This window comes from Dipteris shenzhenensis, chromosome 27 (genome assembly GCF_047967505.1).
Source record: "Dipteris shenzhenensis isolate YYH24624 ecotype China chromosome 27, Dip_SZ_1.0, whole genome shotgun sequence".
NCBI lineage: Eukaryota > Viridiplantae > Streptophyta > Polypodiopsida > Gleicheniales > Dipteridaceae > Dipteris > Dipteris shenzhenensis.
In genome coordinates this window covers 24,080,319-24,105,640 of record NC_141622.1, presented here as the reverse complement: position 1 = coordinate 24,105,640, position 25,322 = coordinate 24,080,319, and the positions used below count along the sequence as shown (strand labels likewise).

Here is a 25,322-nt window from a genome sequence, read left to right as displayed (position 1 = left end):
AGTAGTGACGTGGAGGTGGAAATCTACGTGGCGCACCACCTCATTTTCTTTTCTTCACGACTTTTCGATCGTCTACGAAGCTTCAGCATTTTCTTTCTGCCTCGAGGTCGCATCTTCATCGCCATGGTAAGTGATCCCTTCACAATCCTTTCAAGGGAATTAGATATAGAACCTCACGATCGTTTGGGGTGCCATTTCAATTTGCTCCGCCTCTTCCCCAGTTTCCCGTCCAATGCTGCCAAAATGTGACAAGCCAGTTAACTTTGTTATCAGCGTTCTCCGTTCCTCTACAATCTACATTAGTGAATGAAGCTGTGCAATGAGCCGTGCAGTCTCTTGCGATCCTTCCATTGCATATGTTTTGTGTCATTTGTTGGAAATTTTTGTAGATTCATCTGCTGCGATTAATTGCACATAGGATTCATATTGAAAGTCGATTTTGATATGTCACAAAGTTTTCACAAACCTCATAAAAGATTGATAATAAAATTTGGCACCTGCACTTTATATATGAGTGTTGAAACACTGTTTTTTCCCTTTCTTTATCAAGCATATGTTTCTTGAAATAATGTTGATGCTCTGTTTACAGATCCATTTTGTATTGCTGATCAGCCGGCAAGGCAAAGTGCGTCTAACCAAGTGGTACTCTCCATACACCCAGAAGGAGAGGAATAAGGTATGACATACACAACATTTCCCGGTATGTACTGGAGCTTTTTAAAGCAGCCCTATATAGATCTCTGTGAGTCCTATGGGCAGTTGGTAGCCCTTGATAACCATATATGGAGCGTAATTCCAGGTGCTTATTCATAAATACGCACTAATGCTGCTTCTGTAGGTGATACGAGAGCTTAGCGGATTGATTCTATCAAGGGGCCCAAAGCTTTGCAACTTTGTGGAATGGCAAGGTTTCAAGGTTGTATATAAACGGTAAGGGTTAGGCCGCTGTTCGGAAACCTTATCCTTTTCAGAAGTCAAGTGTGGCAGGCCTAAGTGTATTTCATGCTGTTTTAACTTCTTCATTTTGTGTTCTTCAAATGGAGAGGCCTACTTACCACTGACCACTGCGACTAGGTGTGTTTCTTGGCTAGTAAAAGGGGAAATTGCAGCGGCACTGTTATCTCTAGAAAGATTGACAGATTTTAATGAATCTATGAGTTCTAAAGTCAAAGATGCATAATCTACAGCTGAATTTAAATTTGTCTCCCGCTCAAACCTCGCTCAGATGGCATAATTGGCATATCTGTTCCTCCGTGTTTATCTAATCGCTGTGCGGCCTAGAGGTCTTCCAGTCTCAATTGGAAGCTGGGGGGGGGAGGGGGGGAGATGCTACTGCCCAAGGCAAATGTGTGGAGCATGTGATGGTTTCTGAGGGATCTTGGTTGCATGATATGGCCATTGGGACTCCCCAAAGATGGGTGAGTCCATTTTGTCATTTCTAGCAGCAAGAGAACCTCTTTGAACAATGGTTCATATTATGTTTGGAAAGCTTTGTGGCCCCTGGCCTATCCAGACCGTACTGAAATGTAATATCCTCGATCATGAGGCCAACAGTCCCAAACCATGCATCTACTGGGCATACCAATAACCAGATCTCCCCTCCGTGTGCAGATCATGTGAGGAATCAAGTGACAGCCAAGCAAGCTGGGATCTTCTTGAAGTGGAGCTCCCTCTATATATCGCTCTTTGCAAAAGATTGTCATCCAGGAAATTACATTTACCTTATGGGGGTGGCAGCAAAATCTTCTAAACTCACCTGATGTGGCACTGAGTGCGTACTTTTAAGAAGCCTAGAGAACACAAGAACCTGGAGCTCTCAAATTGTGACGAACCTGTGACTTCATCCTGGTTGAAACATTGCCTCTCCAAATAGATAAGGCTTCATATCCCTTACCCAACGACATGCTCTCAGCTGAACTCCTGCTCATTGGAGGCCTCTGAAACTCCTATCTAAACGTAGGTATAAAATGTGACTATCTCTACCACTTTCCATCAAAGGAGAAGAGAAAACCTTTCAATCCTGCATAGGAGGTGTTTAAAACCATTCAGACTTGGACAAGCTCAGTGAGAGTTTTTGTTGCAAGGACTTGCCTCCTTGCTCATCAAAAGCCATGCCTGCCCAACTGCATTTATGCAGGACAGCAGGGCTGCTGAGAAGACTTTGTAAGTACATCATTTTTTGCAACAAAACGGCGATTTCAGAATCAAGAGCATGGGCAGGAACTTACCTGACGTGTAACGATTCTACTTGTGCGTGTTGTTGCAGATGCCTGCCTTGGCTGTACTTTGGCCTTTGAAGCAAGTTCAGGTTAAGGGCGGTGGGCTAATCTTTTGGCTGGCACCACTGCTTCTTTGTCTGGAATTTGGAAAGTGACATTATGCAGTTGACTCTTTCATATAATTATTTTATATCTAAGATGACAGGTTCAACTTGGCAAAGATACAATACGATCCATACTATAGGTATGGAAAAAGAGGTAAGGCAAGAGTTTCAACAAACAGTGCTAAGAGGGATCTGCACATGCCAGTTCAGAAGGGTACACATAGCCTAGCCTAGCTGCCGCATGAGAGCCATCAGTGTCAGTAGGCCAGTTACAGTGTGGGAATCTTTGTATGTTGTCTGGAGGATCCGTCGGTTGCTTGAGGATATAGGATATGTTACGTCCATGACTGGACTAACAAGGGTCTAGGCTTAACTAAAGCCAAGACGAAACTAACCTGGGATTTAGGATTAGATCTAAGGTTAGAGTGAGGTCTAACCGGGGTTTAGGAATAACCTAGGGTTGTGACCAGAGCTAGCATGGATGATGTCTAGATCCTTTGAATTGAGCTGGCTTGCTAAAGGTGTGGCATAGCTGAGCTAAACTTGGCAGAGCGTGGCTGCAAAGTAAAGTATCATTAACATGGGTCCAAGAAGTGCGCTCCTCTGGACGTAGACCTGCTGGCCTGGGAGCAACAGCTAGAGGAAGGGGCATGCGGTAATGGGACACATGTCTGGTCTTCAAGGTTCCCTAGCTCTCTACGGTCGTCTAGACCTCAAGCTCGGGAGTGGCTCAACTTACTGAGCCTACAGTTGGGAGGTGAGCTGCTATGTCCAACCCTTATGGGGTTGTTTACGGGTGCATCCCGTGGTTTGTTTGGACTCTAGCTTGAAGTTGTACCCTACCATAGTTTTATGTTTATTAGACGTGGTTTGGGGTTGTTTCAGAATATGATATTTGCCGACAGTGGCTATGGTGAGGGCTGGTGTCGTCGAGAAGGGAAGTCAGAGTGATAGGACACTATTGGTGCTCAACCTGGTTAGCTTGTCTTAGCCCCTTTCTCCTTCTCTGTGGTCTCTAACAGGTAGCTTGTCACCTAGCAAGTGCCAATCACTCCAAGGGTCTGCCTCCCCAAGTCAGAGTAAGGGGATATCTGCAGTTTGCATGTGTGGTCAACGCGAGGGCGAGTTTGTCCTGTCATGTCCCCTGCGGCCCCGTTTGGTCCAGATCTCCTATGTGGAAGAAGTCTTTGATTTGGTCTCGGTTTTGCACTCAAAGGAGTCGATTTGTATGTCATTGGGCCTCGAGTAAGAAGGTTGCCATGCGCCAGTGATCAAAATGGGCCAAAAAATCTGAGTGTCCAAATCTGCTCTTGAATAGGCATCGGTGCCATCCATTCATTTCATAGTACACAAGGCATCTGAATGCAAAGTGCTCCTGTGACTCAACCTCTTGCATGTCGCATAAAGTGCCCGTCTCAACACGTAGTTGGTGAGAGGACAGTTGGAATTGCCTAATCGAGATCCTCAAGGCATGTGGGAGTATAGCTAAGGGGATCGATAAAACCCTTCTCCAAGATTTGCAAGTGTAGAAAGGTCTTGTACGGGGGAAGCTGTAGGAGCTCTCCTCTCTCATGACATGGTTCACCTCGTGATAGGGGTGTAGAATGGACGGGGCATCACGGTTATACTTTGTATCGGGCATGAGGCCTAAGAGTCTCTTTCACTAAGCTAAGCTCACCTTGGCCGAGTGCAAAGTGTGGAAATGCTAACCGAAAGAGAAAGAGAGAAAGAAACTAAAGCATAATGAGATAGACATGAACAGTGGGTTTATGCTAAGCTACTATCTTCCTTCTTTATGCTTTGGTCTTGGTAATTTCCCGATACCCTTTTACAACTGTTTTTCCTCAATGAACAGGGATGAGGCTACATTTTGAGTTCCATTGAGGGGACAGAGCTGATGGCTGAAGGCTGTGTGTGAGCTGAGGTTAACTGAGGGGAGTCTTTGCCATGGAAGGGAGAAGCTGCTATGGAGACTATTCAGACCAATCTCAAGGCTGATGTATTGCTAGAAAGGTCTATGTAAGGCAGCTGGAGCTTTTGTTGGTTACATTATTGTCCCGATTGTCCTTTTTCCTCCACTACTAGAAGGAGATAGGGAGAGAACACTATCACCTCCTCCCAAAGAGGATAATGTAGATGAGAGTTACACACATATTGAGTGTGATAATCCACATTAAGAATTACCTTCATCTCTCCTTCAAGAATCTCTTGATAGGGAGTTTTCCTTTAGAAACGAAGGGAGAAATGAGTCCATCCAAGAGCAAGGCGCTGAGTTTACGCCTTTGACTCAAAATCCCATACACATGGATTATAATCCAAGTGCAAGAGGGAGAGAGGAGTCCGCCGTTGATAAGCTGGTTTCTCAGCTTAGCCATATGATTGAAGATTCCATTATGACAAAATTAGGGACTTATTTCTTGGGGTCTAGCCCATGTGCAAGCCTAAAAACTCATGCCCTTGTGACATACCCCTCTCTTGAGAAATGGCAAACAACCTCGATTGCATCCAAGTACAATACCTATAGAAAGTGAACTAATAGCAAAGGCATCTACTGCCATCACAAGCATGCGTCAACATAAAATTCCAAACTGTGTTGCATATATGATTCTCAGAACCTAGGATAGCAAACCATAAACACTGCAACAACTCTCTCATAGTGACTAGTACACTGATCATAGAAGTCCGAAGGTAGATATTGTGTCAGCAAGCAGTACCTCGGGTGAAACATACAATGTCACCAAGCGACTTGTAGACATCAAGTTTGTTTGTACTAAAACGGAGGAGGTACTACCGCCCCCTTGAGCATCAGGCAATGCTCCAGACCTACGCTCTGCTGAGCCTGAAGGAGCCACAACCAACGTTGGCTCAAGCTGAAAAGCTTCCAGGTAAAGTTGCAACCACTGGGGTGTATCTGCTAGATCACCTTTTCCAGCCACTTCGTATGCAATGATAAATAATTCCAAAACTTCACCAGATAGTGATGGGAAACTTTACCTTTGACTTTCCTTTCCTTATGTGCCACTATATACAATGGAACTCGGATCTCATCCAGCTCCTCAACCTCTAGTTGCATCTCATAAGGCATATCCTCTAGAACATCTCCATGGAAAGGTTTGAGAAGACACATTTCAAGCATTATGAATCCTCCAAAGATCTAGTAGCTTCAATAAGTAAGCTACATCAGTGACATTCTGACATATGATGCAAATTCCTTACAAGGGCATCCATCCCTTGTCACAAAGCTGGCTAAAGAAAGGCTCAATTGCTTTCACTAAAGTGTCAGTACATCGATGCCTTAACGCTAGGCCTAAACTGCTTGTAACACTTACGTATTTGTTTAAAAATTTTGATCTTTGCTGCCTTGTCACTTATGTAAACTTGTATATGTGTCCCCCTTTGCTGGATATTCCAGACAGCATCTGGATCCCATACTACTTGTGGGATCTTCTCTTTGACGTAGTCGATTTCGTCTTCTATGTATATCCTTGTGACTTGGCAGCCATCTGGTACCCCCACACGTAAGATCAGCTTGTTAGCCTCTTTGGTTTCCTGCTCTTTCACTTAATTGTAGAGGTCAGCTTTGTTGACTTTGCTGTTCACATCTGCTGTCATCTCTTGTTTCATGGATTTTACTCGAGTGGAGAGAGAGAGAGAGAGAGAGAGAGAGAGAGAGAGAGAGAGAGTAATGTCCTCGCGAGGCCTCACGGCCTATGGGACAAAGTACACCAAGAGAAAGCCTCAATGGGCTGAAGCCAGGCGCGCTAGGGCCCTTGGTAAGTGCTATGCTAAGCTAAAGAGCCCAAGCAAAAACTCAAATGCCAACTGAAAGCTGAAATTCAAAAGCCGAAACCTGGCACTGTGGTGGCTCTCCAGTGGGATGTGAAGATTTCCTGGATCTGCGTCTGTCGAGCTGTCTTGTGCAGTGGCGGAGGACTGGTCTCCTTAGTCTCAGGATCTGATGGGCCATGTCAAGGCTCAAGAGTGACGCCTCGTCTCTGGCGGTCTCGTCTAAGGAGAGCTGAGATAGGCTGGACCTTGATCATGTGTGCTATGGTCCCTCTCCGTGTCCTGTGTTCTCTTTGCGTCCCTCATTCGGCAAGTAGAAGGAAGGAGGAGGGAGAGTAGATAGGATTAGATGTCACATCAAAAGTAGTACAATGAGTGGGGGATGTGGACTTATATAGTCCCTCCACATTTCCCTCTAACTCCCACTAGGGTACCTCTAAATTAGCCCCTTTTGTCCCCTTCCATTACAGTACAATGAGTGTGGGATGTGGACTTATATAGTCCCTCCTATTTCCCTCTAACTCCCACTAGGGTACCACTAAATTAGGCCCCTTTCCCCCTTTCATTACAGCCATCCCTTCCCATAGAAAATTTCCCTCAAAACTACATGTTACGGCTGTCACACAACGGTGCTGAGACAGCAAAATGATGCTGAGAAAGATAGGGGTACTCTTGGACAATGCTCTTTGGGTGTCATGATTGTTGATCCTCAGGTAGTCCTTTCCATTTGATGAGGCACTCAGTGTATACCTTGTTGCGATGTACTCTAGCAGCAAACATATCAGCAAAATCTGAGAGCAGCTGCTGCATTTCCATATCCTTCACTTGGGGATATGAGTCAATGGCACATTCAATGCATAAATGGCACTGCTTTCTTGAGTTCTCAGGCCAATTGCCTCACCGAGATGGTCCGCAATTTTGGGGATGTCAAAACCTTGCAATACCACTATTTTTCCCTTATGTGCAAAGTCAACTCTCACCCCATGGTCTATCTCTGTGGGGCAACAAGCCCCACCTTCTGCAAGGTCTTGGTGTTGATGAAACTGTGTGTGCTCCCACTATCCACAAGCATACCTTTGCTTGTCCTTTTCCTTCACGTGCACCAATTCATGTTTCTCTCCTTGTCCTTTTCCTTCACTTTTATCAAGCTTGGAAGCTAGTCCTTCTCCTTCTTTCAAGCCTTCATCTTCCCTTCAAGTTCCTTTACTTCCTGAATCCTTAATTTAATCCATTGCATATGACTTGTCTTATAAGTCATTTTGAACTTGATCAAAGATGTATCTTTCAAGTTTTTGTAATATTTTCATTAATGATAATATAAGCATGTATAATATATATACTTTATTAACCTTGAAAACCGAGCCTCCATTTCCAATGTTTTTTCCGGTGGCGAAACTCCGAAACACCATTTCCCTCCGTTCTTCGTATCACGTTTTTGAAACTCCTAGGAACTATGAAGGGGAAGTAGTCTTCTAGCTTTGTGAGCCATTCTTCCAGCTCATTGGGATTGCACGTGTCCCTTTCAAATGTGTGCACAATAAGCTTATCCTTGACATCTTTTGCTGCATAATCCCGGCTCTAGCCACCCTGACGCTTAAAGGTCAAATGGTGGAATGGCATCTTACCATCAACCTCGGGTTGCTATCCATAGCCAACACTCTGATGAAATGTAGAGGCACCCATCTAAAGCACGGGTTGTGTATGGATGTAAGTAATCATCTGCGGCGCAATGGGAGCATGAACAGCCAGCTGCGGTTTCCCGCCAAATGCATCTCGATCAAGGATTTGCATACCAAAAGGCTGAGGGGCGGATTGCCCTCTTTCGCACTACTTTGGATGGTCATGCGGACAAAAACTCCACGCATGCTGGCTGGTGTGGTGAAAAGACTAATTGTGCCTCCTAGGAGCATCCATCGAATGCACACTAGTGGGTTGGCCCAAGATAGATGCAAAGGTGCAGAGAGCTCCAAAATGTAGGATGGCCTCATGTTCGATAAGAGGGTCGGGGTGCAAAGAATTCGTCCTCAACGCCAAGATAATCCCAAACATGGGAGAAGGCTGCTCCAACTGAAACGGTATGAAGGTTGAAATCCCTTGGTGCGACAAACATCTGCTAACATGGTTTCGGGAATGCATCCTGGCTGGCCGACTGATCCCCATGCTGGGGTATAGGCCATAGTTACTAGGGAATGGCGTTCCGACATGGAATGTCTGGAACGCCGTTCCAGGAAGAAGTCCGTTCTAGGAACGCCGTTTCAGGAAGAAGTCCAGATCCAGAACGGCCCCGGAACGTCCCCAATTTTATTTATTTTTGCTCTTTGAAAGTTTCAAGTTACATGTAGAGTATCTTTCTGAAAGGAGACACCTGTGGATCTAGGCCTCAAAAAGTGTGGTCTCATTTGTGTACACTAGTCCATGTAGTCCCTACATGGAGATGGAAAACTTCCTTTAGAAAGTCACAACCTGGTTTGTGTTCAAGCCTTGGCTTTGTGACTTGTATACTACATTTTGGTGAGAAATTTCCTGTTGTAGTTGTGTAGGGGTTTTGCTCTAACTATATGGTATTGATCCAGTAAACATAGTACTTGATCGGCATGTTTCATGTCTGGATGAGGCGGTTGGCATTTTTGGTTGGCATGCTTCTAGTCCCTATTTTTTCCTTCACGGCAATTTCAAAAGAAAAAAAACTTTTCGAGGGCCTGAGTCTTCCCAATAGACTAGATGTTAAGCTACCTTTTTGCTTTTTAAAGTTTGCCTTGCTTTTGATCGGCAAGTGCTTAGTTTTGGCGTGTCTGATGTCAATGTGTTTCTGCAGGTATGCTAGCCTATATTTTTGTATGTGCACTGATGCGGAAGATAATGAACTCGAATGCCTTGAGATCATCCATCACTTTGTCGAAATTCTTGATCGCTACTTTGGCAATGTCAGTTTGAGTGCCTATTTTGATATTTAAATAAACTTTTTTTGTTGCAGCTTTTTTGAATCCAAAAAAAAAAATCAAACATGTGAACTACTCTTTGCAGGTTTGTGAATTGGATCTAATTTTTAATTTCCACAAGGTGAGAACTTTTTATCTTAGCTCTTGAGTGCTTTTGACTATGTGTTCTACTACCATGCAAGCATGCTCTTGTAGTCCTCGTCCTCAAATGTGCAACATTCAATTCTGTAGGCTTCCTTTCATCCCCTTCGCCCTTGGAGGGTCAATGACGTGATTTTTTCTTCTGTTTTTCAGGCTTATTATATTTTGGATGAGGTATTGATTGCTGGAGAATTGCAAGAAAGTAGTAAAAAGTCAGTAGCACGGGTAATTGCAGCTCAGGTAAAGTTTTAAACTTTGAATTTTCCTCATAGAGGTTTTGGTGTTAAGATGTTTGAAGCATGACTTATTGATTTCAGCAAATGACATTAGACATATTCATATTTTCTAAGGCAGTGGCCAATGTTATGTAATAAGTGGCTAGGGGCACTTTTTGTTTTATTAAGGTTTTTGTCCCCTAATCTCAGTTAGAGGTTGAGTTTGTGGGTGGGTTAGTCACCACACATGTTTTGACCCTAGTTACTGTCCATCCTAGGGTTTTGGCTCTATGACCAGCCTAGTCTCGTACTTCATTCTTGTTGCTGCAATTTCAGTTGAGCGTTCTTCAGCTTCATCCTCTTGTATTGTCTTGCTTCCATTTCCAACATTTGGTATTAGAGCTGGTTCCCCTTGCTCCCTGGCACCTATGGAGCATTTCTGTCGCACAAACCTTGCATTTCATTGTGAAGAAAGTCTGTAGAAATTTCATTTTTCAGCAGCCACCTTCATTTTTCACCTCAAGAGAGCTCCAGGAGCTTCTCCTAGGGTAGGTGACTGCTCCTACAGGGATTTTGCTTGTTCCAGGTGCGGTTTTGTGCTGGTCGAGGTGTTTTTGGGCTGTTTTGATCACCTGCAAGGCTCTCTAGTATTGGCAACTGATTTGCAGCAGATTTCGACTGTTTTTGGAGCTGTTTTGGAGAATGCCCTCTTTACACACTGAAAATTACCACCTGCTGCATTTCGTCTGTTTGTGGAGTCTTCAAGAGCTGTTTTGGAGTTGTTTGTTTAACTGGCGAAATTGTTTTGGCTGTTTTCAAGTGATCTCTGCAGATTTCAACCCATTTTTTTGCATTCTTCAGCTCCTGTTGCAACCGCCTCACTTATGGAAGAGATTTGCTACAAGGCTCCTTTGTTCTGGAGGAGATAGAGCTGTTTCTTCAGTGGTTGAACCGCTTTCTGGAAGCTTTTGTGCAGATTTGAAGCTGCACCAGTAGTTTTGAGGCCATTTTCAGCCCAGTTTTGACCTCAGCCTGCTGGTTGGCCATCTGTGAGCAGATAATTGGTGCTGGTCTGTAATTTCTTGAGCTCTGTTGGTTATTTTTGTCACTTTCAGAAGAAGCTTTGTTGCTATTTTTGCTTGAGCTAGTACAGCTCTGTACCTTGCTGTTCCAAATTTAAGTAGCATCCTAGACAATATCTTCACGTTCTGGGAGGCAGTAGATTGGTCTAGGGAGGAGGCACAGCCGCTGGCCGTCCTTCTCTTGGACTTTGAGAAGGCCTACGACAAGGTGGAGTGGTCTTTCCTGGAGGGCACTATGAGGAGATTGGGCTTCTTAGACAGATGGGTAAGAGGAGTTTCAACGCTTTACGCAGGGAGCTCTAGTCAAATGCTTATCGAAGGGCACGCAGGCGAGGCCTTTCCTCTCTCTCGCCCGGTCCGCCAGGGCTGCCCACTAGCTCCCTTCCTCTTCTTATTTGTAGTGGAGGCTCTGGGCTACTATTTGAGATCACAGGTGGTGGGTCTCACAGGGTTGAGGCTCCCAATCAGACAGGAGGAGGAGCTCCTTGACTCGGAGTTTGCAGATGACACGGCCTTGTATGTTGAGGACACCACAGCGAGTCTAGAGAGAGTCAGAGGAGCCCTGGCTATATACTGTGAGGCGTCGGGGGCACGGATTAATTGGACGAAATCCATAGGCTTCTTCACGGGCTTTGAGGAGACACAAGAGATCTGTGAGTGGGGGAGTGACTTTGGTTTCAGATGGATACTGCGGGGCCAGACAGCGAGATACCTCGGATGCCAAGTGGGTATTGACATCACAGCAGAGCAGTAGATTGTCCCGGTCCTTGCTCCGGTCCTTGAGAGTGTTCGGCGCAAGCTTCTCTATTGGAGCTCGGTCAAACTCTCCCTCGCAGGTTGCGCCTTAGTGGAAAACCAAGTCCTTCTTGCTACAGCCTGGTATATAGCCTCCTGCTAGTGCTTTCACAGAGGATGCATTCGGTAGCTCCGACGGTTGGTACGGAACTTCCTCTGGGTAGGTTCAGATGGCACGAGGAACACTAGGGCCTGAGTAGCTTGGCAGACGGTGATCATGCCGCAGGCACTGGGAGGCTTGGGTATCATTGATCCGGAGATGCAGAGCAGGGCCCTTCTGGGCAAGTTGGTGGCTCGTGGCCTCATCCAAGGTGCAGAGCCTTGGAAGCTCCTCTTACAGCGAGGGCTTCTGAGGAACACCCCACGCACTGGGGGGCAGTTGCAGCCTTTACATAGATGGATCTTCTCAGAGGCCCCCCTCACGGGGAAGGGCTCCCCCCTGATGAGGAGTCTTCACAGGGTTTGGCAGAGACTAGCAGGGGGTCTCATCCGTGCTCCGCCCAGATGCAGAGAGGAGTTTGAGCGCTAGCTCCTTATGTGGCACCCAGAGGTCAGAGATTAGGAGGGACGTATGCTCGGGCTGCGGACTCACATTGGTTGGGCACAGTAGGACAGTGGTCCAGCAGGGTCTTTTGGTCGTTGGAGCAGACTACCTATGGAGGCAGAGGCGAGGCTTGACGCCCTAGCGCATCTGCGAGGGGCAGGGCAGCAGATGGGCGAGATTGACTTAGCCATTCCTGAGTCTTGGTGGGAAGGACTTCACATTTAGAGAGACAGTAGATGGTTGGGGCAGTTTTCCCGTACTGGTGTTCCCTTGAGGATATTGATGCAGCGCGGCAGCATGCACCCCGGCTTCTTCCGTGTAGGACCTGGAGGCCTACTTCAGCCCCTCATTGGGAGCGACCCTGAGATGGATGGGAGTCTTGATGGGATACACTGGCATATGATCAGAGTGGTAGGACGCTTGGGGAAGGAGTGGCACATTGACCCTCCCAGTATATCAAAGCAGGATGCCTCTAGATGGCCCCTTTGCTTATGGGAGGGTAGACCCCTGAGGGAGGTCCAGTGGGATCCGGGGGAGTGGTTTTGGCCCTCCAGGGGCGGCCTAGTTGAGACGGTGGATGAGGTGCCCTTCTTTTCCTACACCACACGGATTGGCAGGAGACTTCAGATGGACTCATCGAGGTGGACCCCTTTGAGGGAGAGACACTGGGTGACCCAAAGAGTGCCCTGGGATGTTCGCTCCATGTTTTGGACGCAGTTGTGGTCCAGCTTGCGGCCGAGGAAGATCTCATACTTCTTCTGACTAGCAGCCCACAGAGGATTGCCCATCGGCCCGTGGTTGGAGCAGATGCGAGTGGAGGGACAATGCCATTGTTGCTCCGATGGTGTCCTGGAGACTATCCTACACTGCCTATGGAGCTGTCATAGCACAGCAAGGAGCTGGATGAGAGCCCTCAGTATCATGACACGTATACAGAGTTTGCACACAGACTACACCTGGGGGATTGTGGCTTGGTTGACAGAGGGAGGACATGCATGTTGGGGTAAAGGCACATTGCCACCCCTTTATTAAAGTTAAGACATCTATGACTGTCTTAAGACAGTCATAGGATAAAACCTAATCCTAATAAAACTAATGAGTTTTGTCGTGTGGCTCATCACTTCACACCCGCACATTTGGAGTCCTCTCTTTTTCTCACTCTCTCCCTCTTGCTCTTCTTCCCCCTTCGGGCCCTTCAACTGGTATCAGAGCCTACCTCTCCTACTCTCCCTACTCCACTCCCTACCCTAGCCTAACCACCCCCTCAACGAACTCCTCAACCTAGCATCTGCAGCAGGGCCAGGCGGCGCTGAACAGCACCAGCAGCTGCAACAGCAGCTGCTAGCCGCTACAGCTGCGAGCAGGCAGGGCGGCAGCGCATCGAGCAGGCAGGGCGGCGGCGCATCGCGCAGGGCAGGGCGGCGCAGCAGCGCGCCAGCATCGCGCAGGCGCAGGCTCCTTTTGCGCGGTACATCTGTACGGCCGTACATCCGTACGTTGTCCGTACATCCGTACATCCGTACGGACGGCCCTGTGCCGTACAGTACAGACTACCGTACTGTACGCTGACAGGCCCTTCAACTGAGCAGGGAGCTACTTTCGATTTTTGCAGCAGGGAGGTACATTTTTTTTTTTCGGGATCTGTGTCAGAGGATACTTTTCTCCTTGGATCTGGCTTTTGCACAGGTACAGCAAGTACGAAAGTACAACAGGTACATTTTTGTTTGGGGAAGAAAGAGAGGAGAAAGATCACTCTGCTCTTCATTCCTCTTGATTCAGGATCATCTTTCAGTTCACAAAACTGTGTTTTCTTGAAAGTACAGCAAGTACCTTCATTTACCTCGTGCTTGAGGAAAAGAGAACCATAGTGTGTGGTTGATTGCACAGTTATTTTGTTCTGGGAAGGTAATGCCTTGATTTTGCAAGAGGACATATGCTTTTACTGGGTTTGAATCTCAGTTTACAGGTGAGCAGATCATAGGGCTTTTGCCCGGCAGGTGATGCTTTGTATGCCTTGAGGCAGTGTGGTGCCAGAGAGCACACATTTGTCTTGATTTCCGCAGTGTCGAGGTGACATTTTCTTGCAGGTCACATTTCTTGTGCAAAACTCAGAGAACCTCAGTTGAGCCACGCTTGGCCAGGGCGCATCGAGTTTACTCGGTCCCTAACTGTCCATCGTTGACAGTGCTCAAAAGGTTCCTCATTGAGTGTTTGTACGTTGGGATCTGTGTATGTTATTTTTACACAGGACAGTATATGCATTACACTGTTGGTTGATTTTGTCAGAGAGACTTTCATATTGCATACTACCTCAGTGTTGAGGTGTTTTTCACTTGGTTCAGGTGTCAGATCAAGGGGCTTTTGCCGAGATTTTGTTTGATAGCACTTGGGTCACCGACAGAGATCTTCAGATGCATTTTATCCCCTTGGCAGAAGGGTGATTGCTTGGGATTTATCCCATTTTCTGTTGCAGGTTTTGTGACAGGCTGAAGTGTCATTTTTTTTTTGGGTGTTTGCCAAGTGGTTTATGCATATTAACTCAGTGCAATACCTCATCTGAGGTGGGAGAAGTGATCAGTACAGCCAGTACAGCAGTGTTTACAGCAGTGTTTGTGCCTTGTCAGCTGATTATGCACTGTTAAGCACTTGTTGAGCAGCTGCAGCATTCTGAAATTACTGTTTATGCCTCTTTGAGCACGGTACAGTGTGTCAGAAGGTACAGTATTTGCAGGGTCATTTACTGTTTTGCTGCAGATTTTCCTGACAGTAAAAAACAGCACTATTGTGAGTGCTCCTGGCTCTTAATAGAGCAGGTTTTTTCTGAGAAATCAGAATTTTTATTCAGTCTTTTTACTTCCAGTGAGTCAGATACTTTCCTTATCTGATATGGCATCAGGGGGAAGTGATTCTTCAATTCTGAACATAAAGAAACTGGAAGGAGCACACAATTATGCATTATGGGCAGAACAGTGCTTGAATGTACTTCTATTAAAGAAGATTTCTAAGCCCATAAGGGTGAAGGGTGTCAAGCCATCTGACATGGCAGCTGATGACTGGGAAGAGCTTGATTTGTCCGCAAGGGCAGCTATCATGCTCACTATTTCTGACACTCTTGTGTTCAATGTTCAGGCTGAAAAGACCTCTTATGGTCTATGGCAAAGGCTAGAAGAATTGTATGCCCAAAAGAGCTCAGCCAGTAAGGTTTATTGGTTGAAGAAGCTGGTTGATCTTCGCATGAAGGAAGGTACAGCTATGACCTCACACTTGAGTGAGTTCAATGCCATCTTTACACAGCTGATTGCACAGGGATTGAATCTTGATGAGGAGTTCAAGGCTACTTTCTTGCTGTGTACCCTCCCTGAGAGTTGGGACACTTTCAAGACCACCCTGTCAAATTCGAATGTCACTCTTATTTATGCTGATGTAGAGAGCTCTCTCCTTATGGAGGAAATGAGCAGGAAGAATAATGCGAGCAGCAAGTCTTCAAATGCCTTGCAGGTACAGGATAGAGGCAGGACTCAGCAGAAGGGGAGATCTGCTAGTAAGTCCAAATCCCGCAGTCAGTCCCGTGGCAAAAAGGATATTGAATGCTTTTATTGTGGCAAGAAGGGACATGTGAAGTCTAAGTGCTTCAAGTTCATACAGGATCAGAAAGCCAAGAAGGCTGAAACAAAGGATGCAGGCAATGGAAGCAAAGGCAAAGGCAAGGCCAAGGCAGATGACTTGGATGCCGTGAATGTTGCAGCAGAGGACAGTGACAGTGACATACATGATGTTTTATGCTCTTCTGCTGTAATAGCACATGCCTTGGTTATTGATGGCCATGACATGCACACCTGGCTCTTGGATTCAGGTGCTTCTTTTCATGTTACTCCTCATAGGGAGTGGTTTACTTCCTACACAGGTACTCATGGAGTTGTTCATCTTGGGAACAACTATGCATGTCAGATTGCAGGGATTGGCAGTATACAGATAGTATTTCCTGATGGACGCATATTCATGCTTGATGGTGTCCGCCATGTGCCGCAAATCAAGAAAAATCTGATTAGCACTGGCTTATTGGATGACAGTGGTTACCACACCACATTTGGGGATTCCAAATGGGTGAAAACTGATGGCCAGGCTGTAGTGGCTGAGGGTTTTAAGAGTGATACCTTGTACCCTCTTTATGTTTCCAGTGTGGGTAATCATGTTGTTGCCATAACCGAGCTGCCAAAGGTTTCATTGTGGCATAGCCGGTTGGGACACATGTCTGTTAAAGGAATGCAAGAACTGTCACGTTTGGGTTATCTGCCGTCTCTTTCTTTTTCAGATTTGCCTACTTGTGATCATTGCATATTTGGCAAGCATTCTGTGACTCCTCATAAGAGGAGAACTCCCCAGAATAGAGCACCACTTGATCTAGTGCACACTGATTTGTGTGAGATGCCACAGTTATCACTAGGGGGTGCAAAATATTTTATTACTTTCATTGATGATGCCACACGCAAAGTGTGGGTCTATTTCTTGAAGCATAAGGGCGATGCCTTAGATGCTTTCAAGAAGTTTGTCGCTCAGGTTGAGAATCGGACAGGTCGCAGGCTGAAATGCCTCAGATCCGATAATGGGGGTGAGTATGTGTCACATGCTTTTGTGCAGTTTTGCCAAGCTAAGGGCATCAAACAGGAACTCACAGCTCCTCATAATGCATCTCAAAATGGTGCAAGTGAGCGGATGAATCGAACTATTCAGGAGAAGGTTCGATGTATGTTGTCTTATGCTGCATTACCCCATGGCTTTTGGGCGGAAGCCGTGCAAACAGCAGTTCACATTATTAACAGGTCGCCAAACAAGGCTTTGGAGTTGAAAGTGCCAGAGGAGGTGTGGTCTGGCAAGCCACCTTCATATAAGCACTTACGTGTATTTGGCTGCGAGTGCTTTGCTCATGTACGCAAAGAACTGCGCACCAAACTGGATCCAAAGTCTATCAGATGCATCTTTATGGGTTATGGTGACGAAGGTGAAATGGGGTACAGGTTATGGGATCCCGTTAAAGGGAAGATTATACGCAGCAATGATGTCATCTTTAAAGAGGATAGTGTACACAAGGAACCCGTGCAACTTGTGGAATACAGGAGGGTTATTTATGATGATGTTGGACAGCAAAGAATGCCCATTTATATGCAGCAGCAGGCTGCTGCAGATAACCCTGTTCAAGAGGGTATACAGGCTGAAAATCAGCCAGATAATTTTGCCAATGATGCACCACTAGATATGCCAGCAGATGGGGCTGTAGAACAGCCAGATATGGTGGTACAGCCACCCGTCATGCATGAAGAACAGGCTGGACAGCAGCCTAATCCGGAACATTTTGTTAGGAGGAGCACCCGTGTACAACGGCCTCCTGCCAGGTTTGTTCCAGGAGCCAATAATGTGGCTGATTGTATCATGCTGACAGATTGTGGTGAGCCTTCCAGCTTCAAGGAAGCTATGGAAAGAACAGAGAAAAAGAAGTGGGAGAAAGCCATGCAGTCAGAAATGGACTCCCTACTTCAAAATGATACATGGGACTTGGTGCAGTTACCTGCAGGCAGAAAGGTTTTGCCATGCAAGTGGGTTTACAAAATCAAAGTGGATTCAAATGCTTTACCGAGGTATAAGGCCAGATTGGTTGCCAAGGGATTTAAGCAGGAGAAGGGCATTGACTTTGATGAGATCTTTTCCCCTGTAGTCAAGATGACTACTTTGAGAGCAGTGTTAGCTCTTGTTGCTCATGACGACATGGATTTATGTCAGATGGATGTGAAGACAGCTTTTCTTCACGGAGATCTCCATGATGAGATCTATATGAGTCAGCCAGAGGGATATGCTGTTAAAGGGAAAGAGCAGCTTGTGTGTAAGCTCAAGAGGAGCTTGTATGGACTCAAGCAGGCGCCAAGAGAATGGTACAAGAAGTTTGATGCCTTCATGCAGTCCCAAGGGTATCATAGGTGTGAAACCGATCATTGCTTGTACACCAAACGGGCAAAGGATGGCAGTTTGATGCTACTCATTCTATATGTGGATGACATGCTTATTGCCAGTAAATCTCAGCATGAGATTAGTGCTTTGAAGAAACAACTGCATAAGTCTTTTGACATGAAAGACTTGGGTGATGCAAATCATATTCTTGGCATGCGGATTACTCGTGACAGGTCCAAGGGACTTTTGTTTCTGTCACAGAAAGAGTACATTGACAAAGTACTGCAGCGCTTTAAAATGGAGGGGGGGAAGTCTATTAGTACCCCGTTGCCTCCACATTTAAAACTCAGTAGTAAGGACAGCCCCAGATCAGATGATGATAAGGCTGAAACGGCCAAGGTTCCGTATGCATCTGCAGTTGGATCTTTGATGTATGCCATGGTTGCCACTCGTCCGGATATTGCTTTTGCGGTGGGAGTCATCAGCAGGTATATGGCAAATCCAGGCAAGAGGCACTGGGAAGCAGTGAAAGGTGTCTTGAGGTATCTCAAGGGTACCAAAGACTTGTGCATATGCTATGGTAGGCAGGATGCATTGGTGCATGGTTTTACAGATTCAGACTATGCAGGGAATGCAGATAACCGGAAGTCTACTACCGGTTATATTTTCACATTTGCAGGAGGTGCTATATCATGGGTGTCTCGGTTGCAGAAATGCATTGCAGTGTCAACTACTGAAGCCGAATATGTTGCAGCCACTGAGGCTTGCAAGGAAGCAATATGGCTTACTCGGCTGGTGGGAGACTTGGGCATTACAGGAGATATGCCGGTTTTGCATTGTGATAGTCAGAGTGCTATCATGTTGGCAAAAAATCCGGTCTTTCATCAGAAGACCAAGCACATAGATGTGAAATATCATTTCATCAGGGAGGTACTGGAAGACAAGCGACTTGAGCTTGTGAAAGTGCATACTGATGATAATCCTGCAGATTTGCTCACTAAGAGCTTGCCTACTGAGCGGTTTGCACATTGCCGCCACATCATGGGATTAGGATAAGACCATTCTTATTTTATGGTCCTGTATACAGTAACTGTATATTGCTGTAATTTTTATTCTTTTCTCCCCTTTAGGCACATTGGCCTTTAGGTGGGAGGTTGTTGGGGTAAAGGCACATTGCCACCCCTTTATTAAAGTTAAGACATCTATGACTGTCTTAAGACAGTCATAGGATAAAACCTAATCCTAATAAAACTAATGAGTTTTGTGGTGTGGCTCATCACTTCACACCCGCACATTTGGAGTCCTCTCTTTTTCTCTCTCTCTCCCTCTTGCTCTTCTTCCCCCTTCGGGCCCTTCAATGCATTCCAGATCGATGAGATCTCCCGAGCCTACCGGATACAGGGTCAGAGCATTCAGTGGATTGCACTCCACGAGGCAGTCCCCCTTGACACCCTAGCTCCTCCTTCTCCTAGGGAGGACAGTGTTTAGGAGGTGGTAGCCAGCATCACGGCTTGGAACATTTGGGTGGCTCGTTGCAGTCTTGTGATGGGAGAGCACCTGGTTCCACCCTCGGCTACCTTAGTTGCCATTTGGCAAGATATCATCTACACTCTACGGTCCACGTGGGAGCGTGGGACTCCAGGCTCCAGGGCGACTATTGAGAGGCGTGCTTGTTTCGGCAAGGCTTGGCCTGCAGGTGTTTTCTACATCTTCACTCCGCGAGGGATTCACTGGCTGTATAGGCCTGCCACTTGGCTGTTAGCCCTAGTTCCAGAGATCCCCTAGGCAGTGAGCTGGGTTTCTCTGGAACAGGCCGGTTTCTTTCTTTCAGTCTTTTCCGTTTTTTTTTCCATACTCAGCACCTTCGAGGCTGTTGTCTTGTATGAAATCTTTCAAGCATTAATAGAAGGTTCCTTTCTTTGAAAAAAAGAAAAAAGAAAAAGATAGTTGTAGAGAAAATTGCTGGTAGCTACTCCTCAAGCACAGCTCTCCTCTCGGAAAGAAGCAATTTCTGCAGGAAGGGTGGAACAAAGATACACTAATGTAAGAATCCTCCTCCGCCAGACAAAACCCGAAGAACAAAGCCGGATTTCATAGCGCTACAAAAGAAGCTAGCAACAGCTCAAATTTTAGGCCAACTCCCACAAATTCCTGGACTCATCTAGGTGTATGAACTCCCACAAATTCACGATTCTTGCCACAAGGCTCAGAACCCATCACCACCTCACGAAACAATCAGTCCCCCAAGTTTTGACGAATTGAAAAGATAAGATGAGCTGCACAGGTGATCATTTGAGAAGGAAGACATCGTCAAGTGGAGGTCTGGGGGATAGAAAGGACGAGATGATGGTGATCAAGGGTTGCCCACGCTGCTTGATGTATGTGCTTGTGGCGGCTATTTTGCAGCGTTCAATGACTCGTAGAAATATTGGAAGAGCCTAAGGTACACGAATGGTTGAAACTTGAAGGCAACAATTGATTGGCGCAAACAAAGAGAGCAGTGTCGAAGGAAATGAGGTCTTTGATCAGCGAAATAAGGTCCTTGAGTTTACCAGCCTCACTGGGAAGAAGGATTCTCCAATTATAACCTACTTAGCTCCCTATGGTTCGATGCCTACTTGGTTAAATGATTCAGTATGTCGTCTTTACTTTGGGTCCCCAAAATCCCTTGTAGAGATGCTCGTGATTTCATCCCTATGAAGCGCCAAAGATGGTGCATCAGAGAATTCTAAATATTGGCGATAGGGATTGTGGAGACTCCAGAGCCGAACTGCTGTTGTGGGTAGAAGCTGTTTGCAGACTCGCGAGAAACTATTTGTGCTGTGAAGACTAAAGGCTAAAGCTCTTTCTATAGTTTTGAAAAAACTTAAGGTTGTTCTACAGAACTGTGCAGCAAAGATGGGCTGTTGGCCAGCCTCAGAGGCAGAACGTCATAAAACTGTAGGTGACTGCACAGAGAGTAGGAGGCTACTAAGGCTACAGAGTAGAGAGGCTGATCTTGAATTTACATGGACCCTCTAAAGAGAAATCGTCTAGCTAAGGGGCGGCTGTAATTTAAGCTTTTCCCTCCATGGGCCATGGTCTTGTGCAGGATGCTAATCGCACAAAAGCTGCCAGAGAGATGTCTGATGAGACCACTCAGAGAGACTCCTGAGGTCAATCTCTTGGAGACCACCTCCCCTCATGGAGCATACCAGTGATTTGATACCACTGTTACGAAAACTGAAATTAGACATGTTGACAAATTCATTATTTACCAAAACCATAGAAACCAAGAAGAGGGAAACAAGGAAGAAAGAAGAGAGAGCGACGCTTCATGGGGTCCAGTCTACCCCCTCTAGATGGTGGCTCTTGCTTCCCATCTAGAGTATTTATAATTGCATATCCCAAATGCAAAGAGCCAAAAAATAGGACATCCAAAAGCATCCCTTATCCACAATTGGAGGGATTGCTCAATATAGCTTCACTAGCTCAAAATATCACAAGGCTTAATATGCCCTCATCCACAATTAATAGCCCACGGCTTAGTATTCATTATTTTTACAACATCGGCTCTTGGCCATATAATTTAAGCTTTCCCTCCATGGGCCATGGTCTTGTGCAGGATGCTAATCGCACAAAGCTGCCAGAGAGATGTCTGATGAGACCACTCAGAGAGACTCCTGAGGTCAATCTCTTGGAGACCATCTCCCCTCATGGAGCATACCAGTGCTCTGATACCACTGTTACGAAAACTGAAATTAGACATGCTGACAAATTCATTATTTACCAAAACCATAGAAACCAAGAAGAGGGAAACAAGGAAGAAAGAAGAGAGAGCGACGCTTCATGGGGTGCAGTTTGTCCCCTCTAGATGGTAGCTCTTGCTTCCTATCTAGAGTATTTATAAGTGCATATTCCAAACGCAAAGAGCCAAAAAATAGTACATCCAAAAGCATCCCTTGTCCACAATTGGAGGGATTGCTCAATATAGCTTCACTAGCTCAAAATATCACAAGGCTTAATATGCCCTCATCCACAATTAAAAGCCCATGGCTTAGTAATCATTATTTCACAACATCGGCTCTTGGCCATATACCATGCACGGTGCGACACCTTGATTGTTACCCTCGCACTAACTCCATGCCTCATCATTAGTTCCATCACCTGTACTCAAGCCGCCAATTACATTAGTTGTTAACGATCAATTGAGCGAATCACCGAATCAATCGATTCGAATATAATTGCGCTCAAAGTACAATAATCAAACATAACACCAACAACACTAGCGACATTCATATTAACATGGAATCACCCATAATACCGATCATCTAGAATGGCAAATCATAGGCTAGTTAGGCGTCCCCAACTCAGAGCTGTAGTTTATTCTTACTGGTATATTTTGACATAAATATAAGGGGAACGCTTGCTGTAGCCATATGCTTGCAACAGCGGATCTGTAGGGCAATGTGTGGAAGCATAGGGCTGCCCTGTAGGTTCGCAGATGACCAGACCAAGGCCATCTGGCCGACCTAAACTAGGCTGATTAGGTCCATATGGCTGACCTAAACTAGGCTGACTAGGTCCATATGCACCCCGGGCCCCTAAATGGTTTGTCAGCACCTGGTCTGGGCTATTGTAGCTCCCATAGGACTTAAAATGCCTCCACTGCTTGTCCATTAGATGGGCTTTGCAGAGCATGGGTGTGAAGTTCCTTTGTTGCCCATATGGTTTCTGGACTGGTCCAGATCTGCTGTCCACATGGCAGCCATACATGCTGCCTACTTGGCCGAAAAGTACTGCGATCTGACCATGTGACTTGCTCATCTTCTGCTCCCCCTGGCAGTCCTTTCATGTCCTATGATGAGCAACTCTTGTGGCACACCAAATTCTGACATTTTGCAGGTGTCAAAGTGTGAAGTCCTTCCCAATGTAGGGGTTCACAAGTGGGGCATTGACCAATCTTTTCCAACACCCTGTTATTAGTACACCCATTGTCGAGTGAGATGCTCAATCTGCACTAGCAACCAACTAAAAATCCACAGAAGCATGTTAGGCGCAACTAATACATGCCCACCTTTTTACCAACTAGCACCATCGATCTTCACTCTCGTGGGGTCATGCACAAACTCTCCTTCCTCCACTTTGGTTGCAAATATTTGATGCTAGAGCTTAAGAATCCTCGCTGAATCATTCACCTCGTGCAGATCCTTCGAGATGTCCATGCCTCCAACACAGTGTCCGCTAAGAATTACTTTATTTGAGGTAGTTCCAGTAATCATAATCAGCACTTTGGGATCTTTGTCCTCCTATGCTTCCACCTTAACCGGGTCTAAAGGTGTAACCATCTTACACATGGAGTTCATTTTGCCCTCGGGCTTCTTAATATGGCTTCCAGTCTTCACCTTCCACAACAGGTAATCGCTCCCTTTCAAGTTGCCCTCCTTCCCAAAGTTGGGAATAAGCATCTACAATCAATACTTGACAAATGACACACCTGTGGAAGTCAGAGTCACCTTCTTTCTTATGATAGTCCTCCTCAAGTTTTTGGAGTAGATCGCTTTACCGTTCCTTAAACATTGTATTGAAATAGGTGCCCCAACATACGAAAAAACCATAAAAGTCTCGCGCGGGGCGTGGGTGGTATAAAAGGGACAAAAATTAAGTAAGGTTGATTCGTACGCCAATGTTTCGCCACGTGTCCCCGTTCCAGATTGTTCTACTCTCTCGTCTCCCTCTGTCAACCTCCCAATCTAAGGCTACGAAAATTTTTTCTCAAAAATTAGGAGTGCGATGCAGTTGATCCGACATGAAGATTCTGTGTAGTTCGTTCTGTATAGATTTCTGAATTCCGGAGGGTGAATAGAGGGTGATTAGACGTGGTCCTGAAGGCTAGCCTTTTTCATCTGTGTGATTTTTCCCTCACCCAAAAGGAGATGGATTTATATTATTTTTTGTCTGCATACATAACATGTGAATACGAAATTTACATACATATATTTGATGCATGTGGCATGCACAAATTATACTTTTGGGTTCTTACCATGTATTTCACACTTGTAAGTGGTTTCTCAGGAAGTTCAGGCATGTTCTGATTGTGTTATGAGCATAAACCCGATCTTTTTGTTCATATATATAGAAGCTGACTTCTCAGAGCAATATGTGTTGGACATTTTTGTTTTGAAAGAAGGATATTGTTTGGTTGTAAACCATTATTATTGTATTGGACTTTGGTTTACTGTCTTGATATGGAGGTAATAAACTAAGTTCAAGTTACAAAATTGCAGGATACACTGGTTGAAACTGCCAAGGAGCAAGCTAATTCGCTCTCCAACATCATAGCCCAAGCCACGAAGTAGCAGAATTATTGAAGAAAAGACTAGCATAAATGAAGTTTTAGATGAGCTGAGTCAAGTTCTTACCGTCCTGCTGTAATATAGGGCAAGCTTTTATATTGATACACTTGCTTTAATGTAAATGCAAAAATAATTCCTTGGTTGTGCTAATTTTTTTGTAAGGGGCTTAAAATGAAAACTATTTGATCTGTGTTCAGGCAGGCTTATTCATTGCATATATTTCGCATATAAAAGATCTGCATATATATGTCCAATCACATAAGCTACAGCATAGGGCATGTAGCTTGCATGCTTATCTTTAAATATCTTGCCTTATTGGGTGGCATAAATTTGTAAATGAAATGCATTCTTTTTTTTTTTGACGCTTATGTTCCATTTACAGCTATGTATGTGCTCAATGGTTTGCTTGGCAAATTTGTATATGGTTTGTATTGAGTTTCAGCAGGTTTTACTCAAGTAACAAGCTGACAATTATTGCATTAGAAAGCTGCATTTTAATGAGAGGCTATAGAGAGAAGGACTAGTCCTTGATACATGTTTTGGCTAGAAATAGAAAATCCTTAATATATGTTTTGGTTAGAGATAGAAAATCCTTGATACATGTTTTTGTCTAGAAATGGAAAATATAAATGTTTTGTCTAGAGATAGAAAGTCCTTGATATATGTTTTGGCAAGAGTAAGGAATGCATAAATATATGATAATGGAAAGCATTCCACTCCTTGGTTAGTGTGGTCACTCCACACTTGTGTTCTTGTGCACTCTTTTAGTAGATTCACATCTACATTCAATATTGTACTTTTTAGTTTGTTCATTTCGTTTTTGTACTACCTTGGATGAGATACCATTGTAACACATAGGTCTCACAAGCCAATTTGGTCTTTTGAAGACGGTAAATGTTTCCCCTCTCCCGGTCTTTCACAAACTCCAAACAAAGTGCTAGCTGTTTGACACTCATATATGCCACATCAGCTATGTATGGGGCAGCCTTCTATGGGCCAGACCTCGGAAAGATACATGGAGGACATAGAGATACTACAAGTGATGATGCTCTCATGCATGGTTAGGAGTAAGCATTAGACATGCAAAGTCCGAGTCATAGGTGCAACCTTTCTTATTGTCACATATATACGACATGTCTACTCTCTTGACAAAGATTGCCTCTCATGCTTGGCATTGGAACCTTCCATGCAGCTACACCAAGAAAGAGAGGGAATAGATCAA

General features: G+C 45.3%; 1 protein-coding gene across 1 annotated transcript; it reads left to right on the top strand.

Moving 5' to 3' along the window:
• On the top strand, positions 1-24,315 carry LOC147884066 (AP-1 complex subunit sigma-1). Its single transcript, XM_087398493.1, has 7 exons — positions 1-126; positions 590-676; positions 839-930; positions 8,925-9,033; positions 9,134-9,169; positions 9,343-9,429; positions 24,032-24,315. Exons 1-7 carry the CDS (start codon positions 124-126, stop codon positions 24,101-24,103), a joined length of 486 nt encoding a protein of 161 aa, XP_087254619.1. The 5' UTR covers positions 1-123; the 3' UTR covers positions 24,104-24,315.
• The last annotated feature ends 1,007 nt before the right edge of the window (positions 24,316-25,322 follow it).

What these genes read in the sequence shown, in the direction of transcription:
- LOC147884066 (XM_087398493.1), top strand. An exon ending in TTCAAGGTTGTATATAAACG is followed by an intron (nt 931 to 8,924) that starts GTAAGGGTTAGG and finishes GTGTTTCTGCAG; the next exon opens with GTATGCTAGCCTATATTTTT. An exon ending in CACGGGTAATTGCAGCTCAG is followed by an intron (nt 9,430 to 24,031) that starts GTAAAGTTTTAA and finishes ACAAAATTGCAG; the next exon opens with GATACACTGGTTGAAACTGC.